Genomic DNA, 14,331 nt, shown 5'->3' with positions numbered 1-14,331 from the left:
TCTGCGTACGTACGTGCGTAGGGGTGTTAGTGTGCGGGCATGCGTGTGCACGATGTCCTCATCACATTCCCAACCACTTGAGCAATTGGGAGAGATCCGACCCTACGTTGTTGCTGCAATTGTCATTCCTAAATAAGATAAAAATAAGTTTAAAAAGAGTAGAGAGAACTAAGGAAACGAATGAGGAGAGACGAAACCCTAGAAAGAGGGTTTGGACAGGTGAACACAACAAGGGGTAGTAGGGGGTTGGGCACTTATGAACAAGACAGAGTGATTTCGCTATTGCCTTGTTACAAGCAGGCTTAGGAAAGTCCACAAGCCCACTTCTAAAAAGATGCAACCTCTGTAACCATTACAGTACCACAACGGAAGCATGGTGTGCCCATAATCCACAGGTCCTAGGATTAAAACCTGGCTCTAATACCATGTTGAATTACAAGAAACTACATTGTGGAAATGGCAACTTGATTATTTCATTGAGAACAACGAGAATATATGGAAGAGGTGAGAGATTTATGCGAGATAGAGATCTCAACAGATAAATTTCTTAGTAAAAAAGAAAATACCCTAATCTACTCTAACAGCATGCATGTGCGTGTGCACACAAAATCTTTGCCACCAACAACAGATTATCAGCTCAACCGACTACTTCCATGGATGGGGGACACAACCACACACACGTCTGCCCACACCCACACGCATGCATGCACTCCCCACAGGCCCACACACAATTCAGCCCAGGTGCAATGTATGGTCGGTTGAGAGAGTAGTCATCTGAAACAAGTTCCTAATTTCATAAGTTACAGATGTTTGCTTGAGACGAACGAGGTACTAAGAGGCTAAAAATAAAATAAAAAGGATGAGGACAATGATTCACACCACTTGTCTTGGAGACTCAAAAAATTGAGCCAGTATTACACTCATCATCCTGTAGCCTTGTCCCAGCTATTTGAAGCAGTAATAAACTAACAGCCATTATTTTATTTTATTTTACGACGACAGGGTGTCCCTGCCCCTTATTAAATAATAAAAGCTGACATTATAAGAATGAAACTATGGTCCTGCAAATTTAACTGGCACATTACCTAAACAAGAGTAAGAACATGAACATCATGAGAAGCTTTATAAATAATAGCATAAAAGTGTCATCGTTGGAATTTGGAAACTGAGAATCACCATGCAACTCATTGTTGCATATAATCAGAATACTGGAGAGTTGTTTTGGAATGCAGCTGAAAAGTGTTCTAATTCTAAGTTTCTCATGGGAATCTAGGAGAACCAGTGTATCAACTAGCAAAGTACTAATAAAATTAGGTTCTCAATTGTATCTTAAATTGCACAAAAATCAACAAGCAATAAGAATTTACCTCCAATAGATTGCTTATAGAGTCGCTGATCTTCGTAATTTGAAAATATGACTGTATTCTGAGACACTGTAAAAGCACCACCTCCATAATCTTGGGCCAGTGTCCGTACAGCATACCCTTCAGGGGTAATGTCTGTAGGTTCATCCCCTGGTTTTTCTGGTTCCTTAACAAGAACAGACCGCCTGAATGTATTTGCATCATGACATAAAAATAAGCATGTTCAATATAAAAAATAGAGTGATTGGGAAACAACGAGCAAAGAAAATGATAGGTAATTCACGATCAAAGTTCGTACTTTTTATATTGCAAGTGGTTGAACAACTATAATGAGTAATAAGAAGTATCTTAAGCAGGCTCTGAACCTGCATAATTTTATGCATGCTATGATGAGGGAGTATGCCAAGGTTCAAAATATTGGAATGTATCATATCCAAGGTTACCTGGATCATGGGATCGTGGGTCACTCCAACATGTGGTACAGGACGGGTACGTGGAAGTCTACTTTGATATGTGGGTATGCTAGGGGTAAGATCATGTTGGTCGCTCCAGTATATACATCAGGTACATACAGTATAGCTTAATATACACATTGATATCATAATTTATATATGAAATGATGAATATTATTATTGTGGTCCCACGTGCATAACATTATGCGTATCATCATCATCTAAGCCTTGTACCAATTAATTGGGGTCAACTACATTAATCCTGTTCCGCCATTCCACTCTATCAAGGACAATAACTTCAGTTAAACCATAGGTCATCAAGTCTTTTCTTAATTCTTACTACCCCGCCCACGTCTTTTTGGGCCTTCCCCTTGCCCTTTTAGAGCCTTCAACTTGTACCCATTCACTCCCAACTAGTGCAGTTCTTGGTCTCCATTACAAATGACCAAACCATCTAAGTTTACTTTCCCTCATCTTATTACCTATCGGTGCTACAAAGTTTCCTATGAACATTTCAGCTACACTCATCCTACGATCATTTGGTTCCTTAACTGCCTGACATTGTCCCATAAAGCATGGCTGGAGTTATACCTATCCTATAAAATTTCCCTTTCAATTTAAGTAGAACACGATGACAGTCACATAAAACTCTACAAGCACATCTTTATTTCTCCCACCCAACTTGAATTCAATGGGCAACATCCTTCCCAATCTCTCCACTCTCTTGAATTATCAACCCAAAATATCAAAAGTGGTCATTTTGGGAAACTTCTTGGTCAGCAATCTTAATTAATTCCTCATTTCCACTCCTATTGATATTAACATTGCACTCGATATATTACTACGTTTTAATCTAACAAATTTTAAATCCTTTAGATTCTACAACACCCTTCCACAAATCTAGCTCTGTGTTTACACCCTCCCATCGTCTTGTCAACCAAAATAATAAATATGTATGTTTTTGCATATATCAATGTAAAGACATTTCAAGTTAATCTATGCTAGGAATGTGTGTGTCTCTGTGTGTGTGGGGGAGAAAGAATGTATCATTATAAATTCATTGGGTTGTATGATAAACCGTTTGTTTCACAATCTGCTAATTTATTGGAAAGTGTCATTTGTATCAATTACAATCTTCAATACATTCCGATACTAATGCATGGTATTGGAGTGTATAGATACATCCTGGTACAAACACAGAATAGAAATTGTACTGCCAATACATCCCCCCCACACAAATGCATGTTGTTGAACTGTTTCACAAGTATATTCCTCCACAAATAGTTTAATGAATTCAATACCATCCAAAATCAATAACATAGGGATATATTCCTCTTGTATCTGGAATGTATCGCAATAAATTCATATTGTGATATGATATACTTAAACGATATTTTGAACTTATGGATACACAATACGCAACCGAAAAAATGGCTTCTTTCCTAGCCATCTATTCTGCATGCGGACCTCACCTTCCTGAGACCCGTTCGAGCATTTTGGTTGTACCAATCATGAATGGGTAAATCCCCAACATTCTCTCCCATTGGAAAATCTCGCCCATACGATGGTTTTCTTTTCCTGATTGAATGTGGACTATTGGCTAAGCTTTCCATTGGAAGGCCACACGCGCGCGCGCACACACATATATATTTATAGATAACTGAAATTTTTATTAGAGAAGCACGAAAGTGCAAAAAGAATACAACCTAGCTCTACAACTCAGAAAAGAGGAGAGACCCCCACAAAATAATACAATCCAACTCTACAACTCCAAGAAAGAGGAGATGCTGACAAGACTAATTGCCTTTACATAAGAAGCCCACCCCACCCACCATATTACAATTAATCTCCCTAATCACCTCTTAGGACAAAAGACTCCTATTATGAAAGCAACACATATTGCGCTCCCCACAAATAGACCACCAAGATCACCCCCCCAACCCCCCCCCGGGGTGCCAAGCCCACAATAGATCCGGCACCAACTTCAGCATTACCCAATCAATATGGAAGGCTTGAAGAAAGTGATCCCAAACCGAACAAGGAAACGTGCAATTACTGAATAGGTGGTCAATCGATGCAGCATCTACCATACAGATCAAGCATACATTAGGAAGAATCAAGGATCTTCTTTGCAAGTTGTCGATAGTAAGCACTTTCTTTCTTCCTGCAAGCCAAGCAAACACCACAAGCCAAGGAGAAGCTCCATAAGACCACAAATGGGATGGGAAAAGATGAGGTTGAAGAAAGTGGAAAATCAAATTGAAGGATCGAACCTATAACCAACCCGAGCTATGAGCTTTCCACACCAAGGAATCCATAATATGAATTGAGGGAGTCACTTTCTCCAGACGAGACAACAATTCCAACTCCATGAGCTCCTCGAAAAGGTTTCGACAGCACAGAGGAGTCAACACGAAAGTCCCTCCAACTATGGAATAGCATCCCTCCACAATGATGAATCTATCTAAAGCATTTGGGAACTCTTCTTGGAGCGATCGATCACCATACCAAACATCTGTCCAAAAGCAAATGCAGATTCCAATACCAAAGGAAAAGGAGATTCCCCTATTGAAAAGATACCCAACCACCACAATCGCTTTCCAAATGCAAGAAGCACGGTATAGAGAAGACCCCTTCACTTCTCAACCCCTCTCCTTCACTACTAAAGCGCCATAACCATTTCCCAAGCAAAGCCAAATTAGTGATTCCAAGGTCCTTGATCCCTGCTCCTACAATCAACTTGCAAACTTCCTCCCACTTTAGAAGATGAAACTTCATTTTCTCCTTTGATCCTTGCCATAAGAAATCTCTTCTCAACTTTTCTAATCTAACCAACACTGATTTAGGGCATTTGAACAAGGATAAAAAGTACACCATCATATTAGAGAAAGCAACTTTGATGAGGATTTGGCGCCCTCCCAAAGATAAATAATGATGCTTCCATCTTGCAAGCTTCTTTTCAATCCTCTCAATAACTTTGTCCCACAAGTGCTTGGCCGGCTAACCGATGCAAAGAGGCAGACCAAAGTCAAAGGAAAAGATCCAACTTTACAACCAAAGATAGCAGCTAACAAACCAGTTCCTCCATACTCATATGGATACCAAGCATTTTTTTACATAGTTGCATTTACACGAAGCCCAGAAACTACCACAAAGCAAACGATAATTTCCGAAGATTATCAATTGAAACCACATCCGCGTTGCAAAACAATAAGGTGTCATCAACATATTGGAGGTGAATAATGCACAGCCCACTACGAACCACTCGAAATCTTTCAAATAAGACCAGATTCCCCTCCTCTAAGGAGCATCCTACTCAAAGCTTCCCAACTAAAACAAATAAATAAAGAGACAAAGGATCACCTTGCCTAATGCCCCCGGACGCCTTGAAGAACCTCCTTGGCAACCTTTTAATCAGAACGGAGACAGAAGCCGAGTGAACATAGGCCCACATCCAACTCCCCCATTTCTATCCACAATCCAACCTGGAAAGCATATAATTGAGGAACCCCCAAGCAACATGATCATGGGCTTTTTCAATGTCGAGCTTGCAAGCCACCCTATGCTTTCCCTCCCTCTCTTTGCAATCGATACATTCATGAGCAATTAGAGCACCATCTAGAATTTGTCCCCCCATCACGAGCGCCCCCTGATTCTCAGAAAATAACCTGCTTCAATACCTTCTGGAACCTTAAAGCCAAGACCTTAGCTATGATTTTATGGGGGGCGCCTATCAAGCTAATGGGGCAAAAATCTTTGATCCCTTCTGCCCCTTCAATCTTTGGAATGAGAGCAATGAAGATCGCCCCCAACTCATTGGAAAGGCACCTGCGGTTGAAAAACTCAAGGATGAAATCCATAACATCCCCTTTAATGAGCTGCAAAAATCCTTTAAAGAAAGCCATTGGGTAACCATCAGGACCTGAGGCCTTCTCACCACACAGAATCCAACACAATTTTCAACTCTTCCTCGGAGGTAGGAATTTCGAGGGAACCTGTCGCCTCACTCAATAATTGAGGAAACTCAAGGTAATCCAAAGGCAGTCTACTCCACTGATCTTGAGATGGAAGATCCTTATAAAACTGCACTATCAAGCCACATATCTTATCCTTATCCAAGGTTAGACTGCCATCAACCTCCAAACTGCTAATTCTGTTAACCAGGGCCCTCGCACTGGCTATATTGTGAAAAACCTCGTATTCTTGTCCCCTTGTTTTGGCCATAACGCTCTAGATCGTTGTCTCCAATTGATTTCTTCTTCGTTAATACGAGTATACGACTAGCATAACTCAAGGATAAAGAGGTGCTTTTATTTCTCTCTTCTAAAGACAAATGGCCAGCACATTTGAAGGCCACATACCCGACAATTAAGATCATCTGATGGATATCTTTGGGGTGTGGCATATCCAATATGGGGCCCACATGTCTGGATCAGCAAAAGGCAGGCCCCACCTGTATATTTGCTTTGCCAAACTAAAAATCCATTTGGCTCTAGCGAGCATCATATGATACCTCATTAGTCATTATTAATACTAGCTATGAAAACAATCGTACTACAAAGTGCTAATACTAGTTATTCATGTTAATCAAAACATGGAAGTATTTAATGAAGGGAGTCACCTTTCTTCTATATTTTTGGTAATACATCGGAACAAAATTGTACTGTTGTCTCCAAAATTTCTAATCATGGTTCACCCTTACTGCATGGTACATGTGATGGGGACATCAGAGGACCTACTCAGGTGTACCAGAGATGTTGACAACCACCCACATCGGTACAGCTCTCTTTGTGGATGGGAGAGGAGTTCCAGATGGGGCTTGCCGGGCCATTTTGAAGACCCCACTTTGGAATAATGCATGTGGATTGTTTAGGAGATCATTTTAGTCATATGATTTCTATTTCGTGTCGATCCAACTGTTGGATCTTGTCGATTAGGCTATCGGGCCACCAGATCTTTTAGATCTGGGCCCCTTGGAATCTGATCATGCTTTCTTTATATTTTTTGTTATTTTTATGAGTTATTTGGTGATTGTGATTGATAATAAATGTTTTAGTTTTTGGATAATGGACTACTTCACTTAAATGAGTAGCATAATTGTAATTATGCTACTTTTTAATTTCGAATTTTTTATTATAAAAGCACGGGGGGGGGGGGGTGGAGTTCCAACCCTAGTGGAGATTTGAGAAGAAAAAAGAAGAAGAGAGAAGCTATCTTGTGTGAAGAAATTTTCCTACTTATTTTCTAAGGTTTTTTGAAAAACCCTCCCTTTCAATTAAATTGTGAAAGGGTGGAAGCTCGTTTGGTGGTGGATTCTCCAAGGTACATCCTTCCTCTTTCTCTTCTTCGAAAGGCATTATTATTATTATTCTCGTCTTCCTCTTTTCCCTTCCATTATAACCTTCTAAACCCTATATTTTCAATTTCTTATTTTTTCCAATTTCTAAAAAACCCTAATTCCAAAATCCCCAATTCCCATGAATCATAATTTTCCAAAAATTCAAAATTTTCCTTTCTTAACCCTAATCATAAAACCTACAAATGTGTCCATTGAGTGTAGAATGTGCCTATAATAAATTGAAAGTTTTATCCTTTCATCGGGCCTAATTTTAATTGATTTATGTGATTTCTTAGCATGCGGACATATGATTTAGGTTAAATCAGATTTTATTTCCTATTGTTTACTCTTAACTAGTTGATTGGTTAGCATATTTTATTAATTGAATTACTTTATAAACTCTTTCATAATTTTCATGTTGCATGCTAGCATTAAATCAAGTGTCCTGCATCAACATGGGGCCGTAGTGTTGGTGAATCATGACTTTCCGCCCGGTGGGCCCTACTATGGACAACCCACGGCAGAAAAAGCACACTAAACCCACAACCCTAGCTGTCAATTTGTGGCCATCAAATGGATGGTGGAAGCTGAAAAAATAAAGAAAGAAAAAAACTCAATGATCCAAATTAAAAAAGAAAAAAATTGATCATCAGATGCTAGTGTATTTAGCTAGAGTGATTTTCCTAAAACAGGGCATCCATAGAATCCCCACCAGCTGGACGGTCCAGATGCAACAAATGCATGGTGAGATGTACTGCAACATGGTGATGAACCATACTTGTCTACTGCATATTGAACTGGAAAGCTCCTCAATCATAAAGGAATGACCAGTGGAATCATAAACTTAGGCTGCTTTTGGATGCAGAAGTGAATTGAACTGCAAACTTTTAGTTTATGTTGCATTTGGTTGCACCAAATATCATGAAATTTAATGATATTTCATGATCAATAAGTCTAATTTGGAGCAAAAGATCATGATATTTGGCACAACCAAACGCAGCCTTAATCAATAGGAAATAACAAAAGGCCATGATGCTTTCCCAGTGTTACTGATGATCAAGAAATATGTTTCTTTCAAGTCCAACTGGTAAGTAAGGCAGTAAGGAAATTGCAATTTGGTGCATGTATTCTTAATATGGAAGTTGCAAAATTCGCTTATCTCTACTTAAGACTAAAATAAATGCAATACATTCAATGGCAAATCCAAACGGTCTGAAATGAGCTCAGTGGTTAGTTGCAATTACAAGGAAATGAAAGAGATGAGAGATGGGAAGCTAGCAATGGTTACCCTGCTTCGTTGGGCCGAGATTCGACCCAGAGAAGGTGGCCGGCTCCATCGACCGCAATGCCGTCCAAACGCTTCTCCGCACCCGAGACCACGTCGGCCGTGATCGGGGATTTCCAGGAGCCGTAGGGAGCCATTATCTTCTCTTCTCCATCTCCAGTAGAGGCAGAAGCCATTCTCGTATAGAAAATAGGAATCTTCTGCTGCTGTTGCTGCAGATATCGGATTCAAACCCTAGATTTCTGGGAATGAGAGAGGTCAATTAGATTTCATGCCTGATATTCTTCTTTGTTTTTTTGGTAACAGGATTCATTTCTGCGTTGTTTTCAAAATACGAGGGAATCGCACGGCCCCAAGGAAGGTGCACATGGCAAGTCGATCTATCAATTAGATCCATCTATCTAATAGAATCATCCAAAGCACCTTTTTACTCTCGTAGAGTCACCATGTTGCATACATGAAATCCAATCCATAATCATTGGAAGCGGATTGCGTACTAACTCAGTACGCTCTTATCGTACTGAGTAAACTCAGTTGGGCCCACTTTGAATGTATGTAGTCTATCTACGCCGTCAATCCGTTGAGCCCAAATTGAAGCATATCTAAAAATCAAGTGGATCATAACTGGAAAGAGTGAGGATAATGATTTCCACCATTGAAACCTTTCTAGGCCCCACAATGATGTTTATTTGTCATCCAACCTGTTCATGAGATCACACGACATGGATGTAGAGAAAACACAAATATAATCTTGAAATAAACTTCTCAGTGGCCACCGAGAATTTTTCAATAGTATAAGTTCTATTCAACTGTTTCCTGTGGTGTGGTCCATTTGAACATTGTATATGCCACATTTTCGGGCTACAGCCCTAAAATTATCGGGAAAAATGGATGGACCGAGCGGATATAATACATAAATCATGGTGGACCTCATGGAGTTTACTCTATGTGGCCCACTGTGATTTATGTATTTTATCCGCTCTGTCCATCCATTTTAACCGGTAATTTTAGGGCTTGAGCTAAAAAATGAAGAATATCCAAAGATCAAGTGGACAACACACAATAAACAGTGTGAATTGGAACTGCTCATCTAGCAATGGACGACTCAAGCCATCGACGCTACCACTGTAAAGGAACGAGTCATGGGTGAGAGAGAACTTAATTATGTTAACAAAAACACTAATGCATGAGGCTTTCTTAACAAAGTTGGAAAATGGAGGTTGGTATTTAATCTTTAAAAGAAGGTGTTTTTTCTTGTTTAGCCAACAATAAGGGTGTATATGAAAAAAGCAAAAATAAAAAACCAATGGGAGAGATGATTCTCCACCTGGCTGCATTTGTACTCGGTGACATCCACGTTATCTATCGATACCATCTATAAGATCCAGTCTACTCTTAGTCCATTACTTTGTGAAAAAATACAGAAATCTAATGGCCCTAAACATTCATGACCGGACCTATCTTCTATGAGCAATCTTGTTCGTCCATTCCTTCATGCTTCTAATTGGATGGTTAGACGGTTTGGATCATCAGATCATTAGTCATTATTAATACTAGCTATGAAAACAATCGTACTACGAAGTGCTAATACTAGTTATTCATGTTAATCAAAACATGGAAGTATTTAATGAAGGGAGTCACCTTTCTTCTATATTTTTGGTAATACATCGGAACAAAATTGTACTGTTGTCTCCAAAATTTCTAATCATGGTTCATTCTTACTGCCTGGTACATGTGATATGTAACTTGTTTTCGCCAGTGAATGTAATTTTTTCTTTTTTGTTTTTCTTAATGTGACTACTGCACCAATAGTTAAAACTGGAGACATTAACTTTTGAGTACTTTGCTTAGTTGGGGCTCCTTTGGATTAAAAAAAAATAATGAAAAAAATAAAAATAAAAATTTAGTCCCTGGCCACCTGTTAAAGGTTTCAGACGTTTCCAATCTGGGCAATTTAGTACATGGCCATTCATAAATAGGCTGATCATATGAACGGTTCAAATGACTGAATAATGGGCCCAATTATACAAAATGAAAGACATAAGTGTTGGATCAAAAAGATCCAAAGCTCCAATTGACCATACCACATGAAACAGGGGTAGCGTTTGAATCAAGCTTAGCGTTTGAATCAAGCTGATTTTGTTTTTCCCTTCTTTTATGTATGTGTTAACTTGTGAATAAATTGGATTTCAAATAAACATTACCATGGGCCTTAGGTTTCAACAGCGGTCATTACTCTCCCACTGTTTTCTGTGGTGGGGTCTACTACAGTTTTGAATCTGCCTGATTAATTTGCTCATGCCTTAAAATAATATCTCCAAATGAATGGACGATGCAGATACAACACATCATACATCATGGTGGGGCCCACATAACTTGGTGACATCACTTAGGTAGCAAGTCTCCCTACTCAACAACTAATCCGCGCCGGGATCCAGATTTTTGAAGTTGACATGAATGTCTCTTGCGTGTAATTTTCGATACATACGCAAGCAATGGTCGAGGCCAAATGCGTGGATATACCCTATCGGCACGAAACCTGTTACGTGCACGGGGAAGTGCGCCCCACGTGATGTATTCAAAATATTCAACGGTTGTGTCGCGCTACCCCAGGGCGAAAAATCCACCCAATGCCAAAAATCAGCCCATACGGAAACTCATGTGGGCGAAAGATCACCAAACAAGTTGCAAGGGGACACCCGTTCTTGATTTGCATTGATGGATATCATGTTGTGTATACGGAATCCAGGGGATCTACACCCTTTATCTGTCCCGGATGGAGGATTAAGACAAAAGTAAGGCAGCTCAGATGGGGCCCGGTGACAAGCAAGGGTGGGCATTCCCTCCCACCTTGTTCCCTGTACTGTGGCTCATCAAAGTTTTAAATTGAGCTGATTTTCAAACCTGTAGGGGCACATCTGATGGACGTGTTGGATGTGATAAATACACCACGTGGGCCCCACTTCTGCCCGTTACACCCCTAAGATTACCGTGGTACTGGTACCACTAGATTGCACCCCTTGTTAGAAATTAGAATACATCCGGACGGATTACTGTGTAATATCCTTTGATTTTAGCCTTTGGATTTGTGGCTATATCTCGATTATTTATGTGCTAGTGCATGTTAGGAGCATGGTCCACATGTTGAACCACTTGGATTTTACACATAATTTTAACAGCCACAGGTCAACCTCACTTCGTGGTGGGCCCCATTGACTATATTGTAGAAAACCTCATTTGAGCAATGGGAAGTTATCTAATACTCGTGCAGTGTATGACCCTTGGAGGCGTTTGGATAGTAAGTTACTTTGGATAAGCTGTTTATGCCATAAGCAACTCATTTTGATTTATACTCATTCAGCTGATGTGCATGTCAGGCAACCAACATACTTACCTACCAAAAAGTTGAAGAGTATATTTGGCTTCCAACATCATAAGCAATTATCCCTCAAGTCTTCTAAGTCTCCCTTACATCCAATAGCCAACATGTGGGGCCAGCCTTTGATGTGGACTGCTCATTGTAGGGCCCATCTTTAATGTGGGCCATTCATCACTATGGCCTGACCTTTACCGTGCATCATTCATTATATAGAGCCTACCTTTGATGTTGGTGGGCCCATCATCAATGTTATTGCCATCATGTGGGGTCCACCTTCAATATCTACTTCCCCATCATGTGAAGCCCAACTTTGACTTGGACCATCCATCATGTAGGCCCCACCTTAGATGTGGGTCGTCCATCATGCAAGGCCCGCCTTGGATATGGGCCACTCATCATCAGGGTCAACCTTTGATGAGGACCGTCCATCATGTGGGGCCCACCTTGACGTGGATCATCAGTCATATGGGGCCCACAATTATTAATTGCCCATCATGTGGAGCCCATCCTTGATGTGAACTATCCATCATGTGGCCTCCATCTTCAATGGGGGCTGCCAGTCGTGTAGGGCTCACCTTGGATATGGGTCTTGCATCATTAGGGGCCGACCTTTGATGTGGACCGTCCATCATATGGGGCCACCTCAATATGAAGTCATCCATTATGTTGGGCCTAGCTTCAATGCACATTGTTCATCATGTGGAGCCTACCTTTGATGTGGATCGTCCATCATGTAAACCTCACCTTTTAAGTGGGTCGTCCATTATACCAACCTGCTTTGGATGTAGGCTTTTTATCATTATAGGCCAACTTTTGACGTGGATCATCTATATGTGAGCCCACATTTATATGGAGTCATGCATCACCTGGTGCTCACCTTTTACATAGATTATCTACTGTGTGAGCTCCACCTTTGATATGGACAGTCTACCATGTGGGGCATCCTTTGACATGGACAGTGGGAGAGAGCCTACTCTAACATGGACAATGTGAGACAAGTAGAAAAATCAGTTAAAAGGCTAAAAAGAATTACTTATCAAGATAAGTAGCTTCTGGCGTATAAGTTACATTTATTATGATACTTTTAAAACTATTTTTTTAAAAAAAAAACAGTAACTTAATTATTTAATATAAGTTAAAAAGTAACTTAATTATTTAATATAAGTTAAAAAAGTAACTTATTTGGTGGTATCCGAATGTGCCTTTGGTGTACATGCACTCAAAATTTATATACATGACATACATTAACTCAAATTAAACCCGCTAAATTACAGAATCTATTGCCCCCAAACTCATAATCCTAAGATTAGATTGGATATACCCAAAAAATAATAATAATAATAATAATAAAAAAAAACACCCAGATCCATAACTCAACTGGCTATACCTCGTTTCAACACTTGAGGTCTTGGTATCGATCCCTAGTGGGGTTGGCTAACATGGAGTGTGTGTACTGACATGGGTGTGTGCTAACAAGCTAACCCAAAAAAAAAAAAAGAAAAAAAAAAGATTGGATTTTGGATACGCTTGTTACAGTAACCTTAATGTAGAAGGATGGATTGAATATTCTTCATTTCCACCCAGTATTGGCAGGGAACCACACGATACTCCGATTTACATGTTGCTTATGTGAATGAATCGCGTGGGACCCACCGTGTAGGTATCCTGACCCAAATCAGGATGCTCTAATGTGGACCATTGCTGTAGTTTTCTTCTTGACTGCCTATTCACACTGTCACCGGCCACAAGCTATTTAAAAAAAAAAAAAAAAAAGTTTGTCACAATGGCACCATCTCGGACATTTTCAAGGCACGGTCCACCCATACTGGCGCCCGTCGGATTCTCAGCCATATCCATGAGGCCCACCATGATGTTTGCATGGCATCCGTTCCGTCCACCAGGTGTGCCACCTCAAGTTCACCCAAGAGCCCAAAACATAAGCCGATCAGACCATTAGGTACCCACCACTAGAGGGAAAAACTAAAAATCACCATTAAAACGTTTAAATTCACTTGGCGTAGCACCCCTGACTTTTTGTGTGTCCCTTCATCTAGGTTGGGCATTTCTATTGAATGCATTGGATGTCATATACACGACAAGGTGGACCCTACAAACAGTCTGGAAGGCTTTATTGGTTGGCCATCCCTTCCCAACTGTTCGCTACGGTGTATTCCACTTTAGTTTCCGATCGAGCTGATTCTCGGTCCCATGACCAAACTTCAGAAGGTGCACCCCACGAACTGGTTGGATCTGATGCACACATGCGGTCGAACCCACAGTGGTCTCATTCCCCTCTGAAGACGGAAATGTCATTTTCGACCGTAGATATGGGGGGATCGCCTATCCTTATGATTTGTAGATGGATAGAGGTCTCATTTTCGTCTTTCGGTCATTGATGGCGTGTAACACTCGTGTCTCACCCATTTTCAAAACCCATTTTCTCTCATCCTCTACCAGGTCCACTGCAGATTTTTCTGTTGAGAAGGCCCACCAGCTAAACGGTCTTGGATTGT

At 40.4% G+C, this 14,331-nt stretch overlaps 1 protein-coding gene across 2 annotated transcripts in view; it reads right to left on the bottom strand.

The window, feature by feature from the left end:
• LOC131235501 (uncharacterized) overlaps positions 1 to 8,836 on the bottom strand; it is a 39,212-nt gene extending 30,376 nt beyond the window's left edge. For both annotated transcript variants that reach the window (XM_058232699.1, XM_058232690.1), the window contains exons 1-2: positions 8,443 to 8,836; positions 1,368 to 1,549 (exon numbers count right to left, since the gene is read on the bottom strand). In XM_058232699.1, coding sequence (XP_058088682.1) covers positions 1,368 to 1,549; positions 8,443 to 8,615 — 355 coding nt within the window. In that variant the 5' untranslated portion in view covers positions 8,616 to 8,836. The remainder of the gene's footprint in view (positions 1 to 1,367; positions 1,550 to 8,442) is intronic.
• Between the last annotated feature and the right edge of the window lie 5,495 nt (positions 8,837 to 14,331).

The sequence above is a fragment of the Magnolia sinica genome, chromosome 2 (assembly GCF_029962835.1).
Source record: "Magnolia sinica isolate HGM2019 chromosome 2, MsV1, whole genome shotgun sequence".
NCBI classification, from domain to species: domain Eukaryota; kingdom Viridiplantae; phylum Streptophyta; class Magnoliopsida; order Magnoliales; family Magnoliaceae; genus Magnolia; species Magnolia sinica.
Note: the sequence above shows the minus strand (reverse complement) of the source record. Positions and strands in the feature narration are given on the sequence as shown.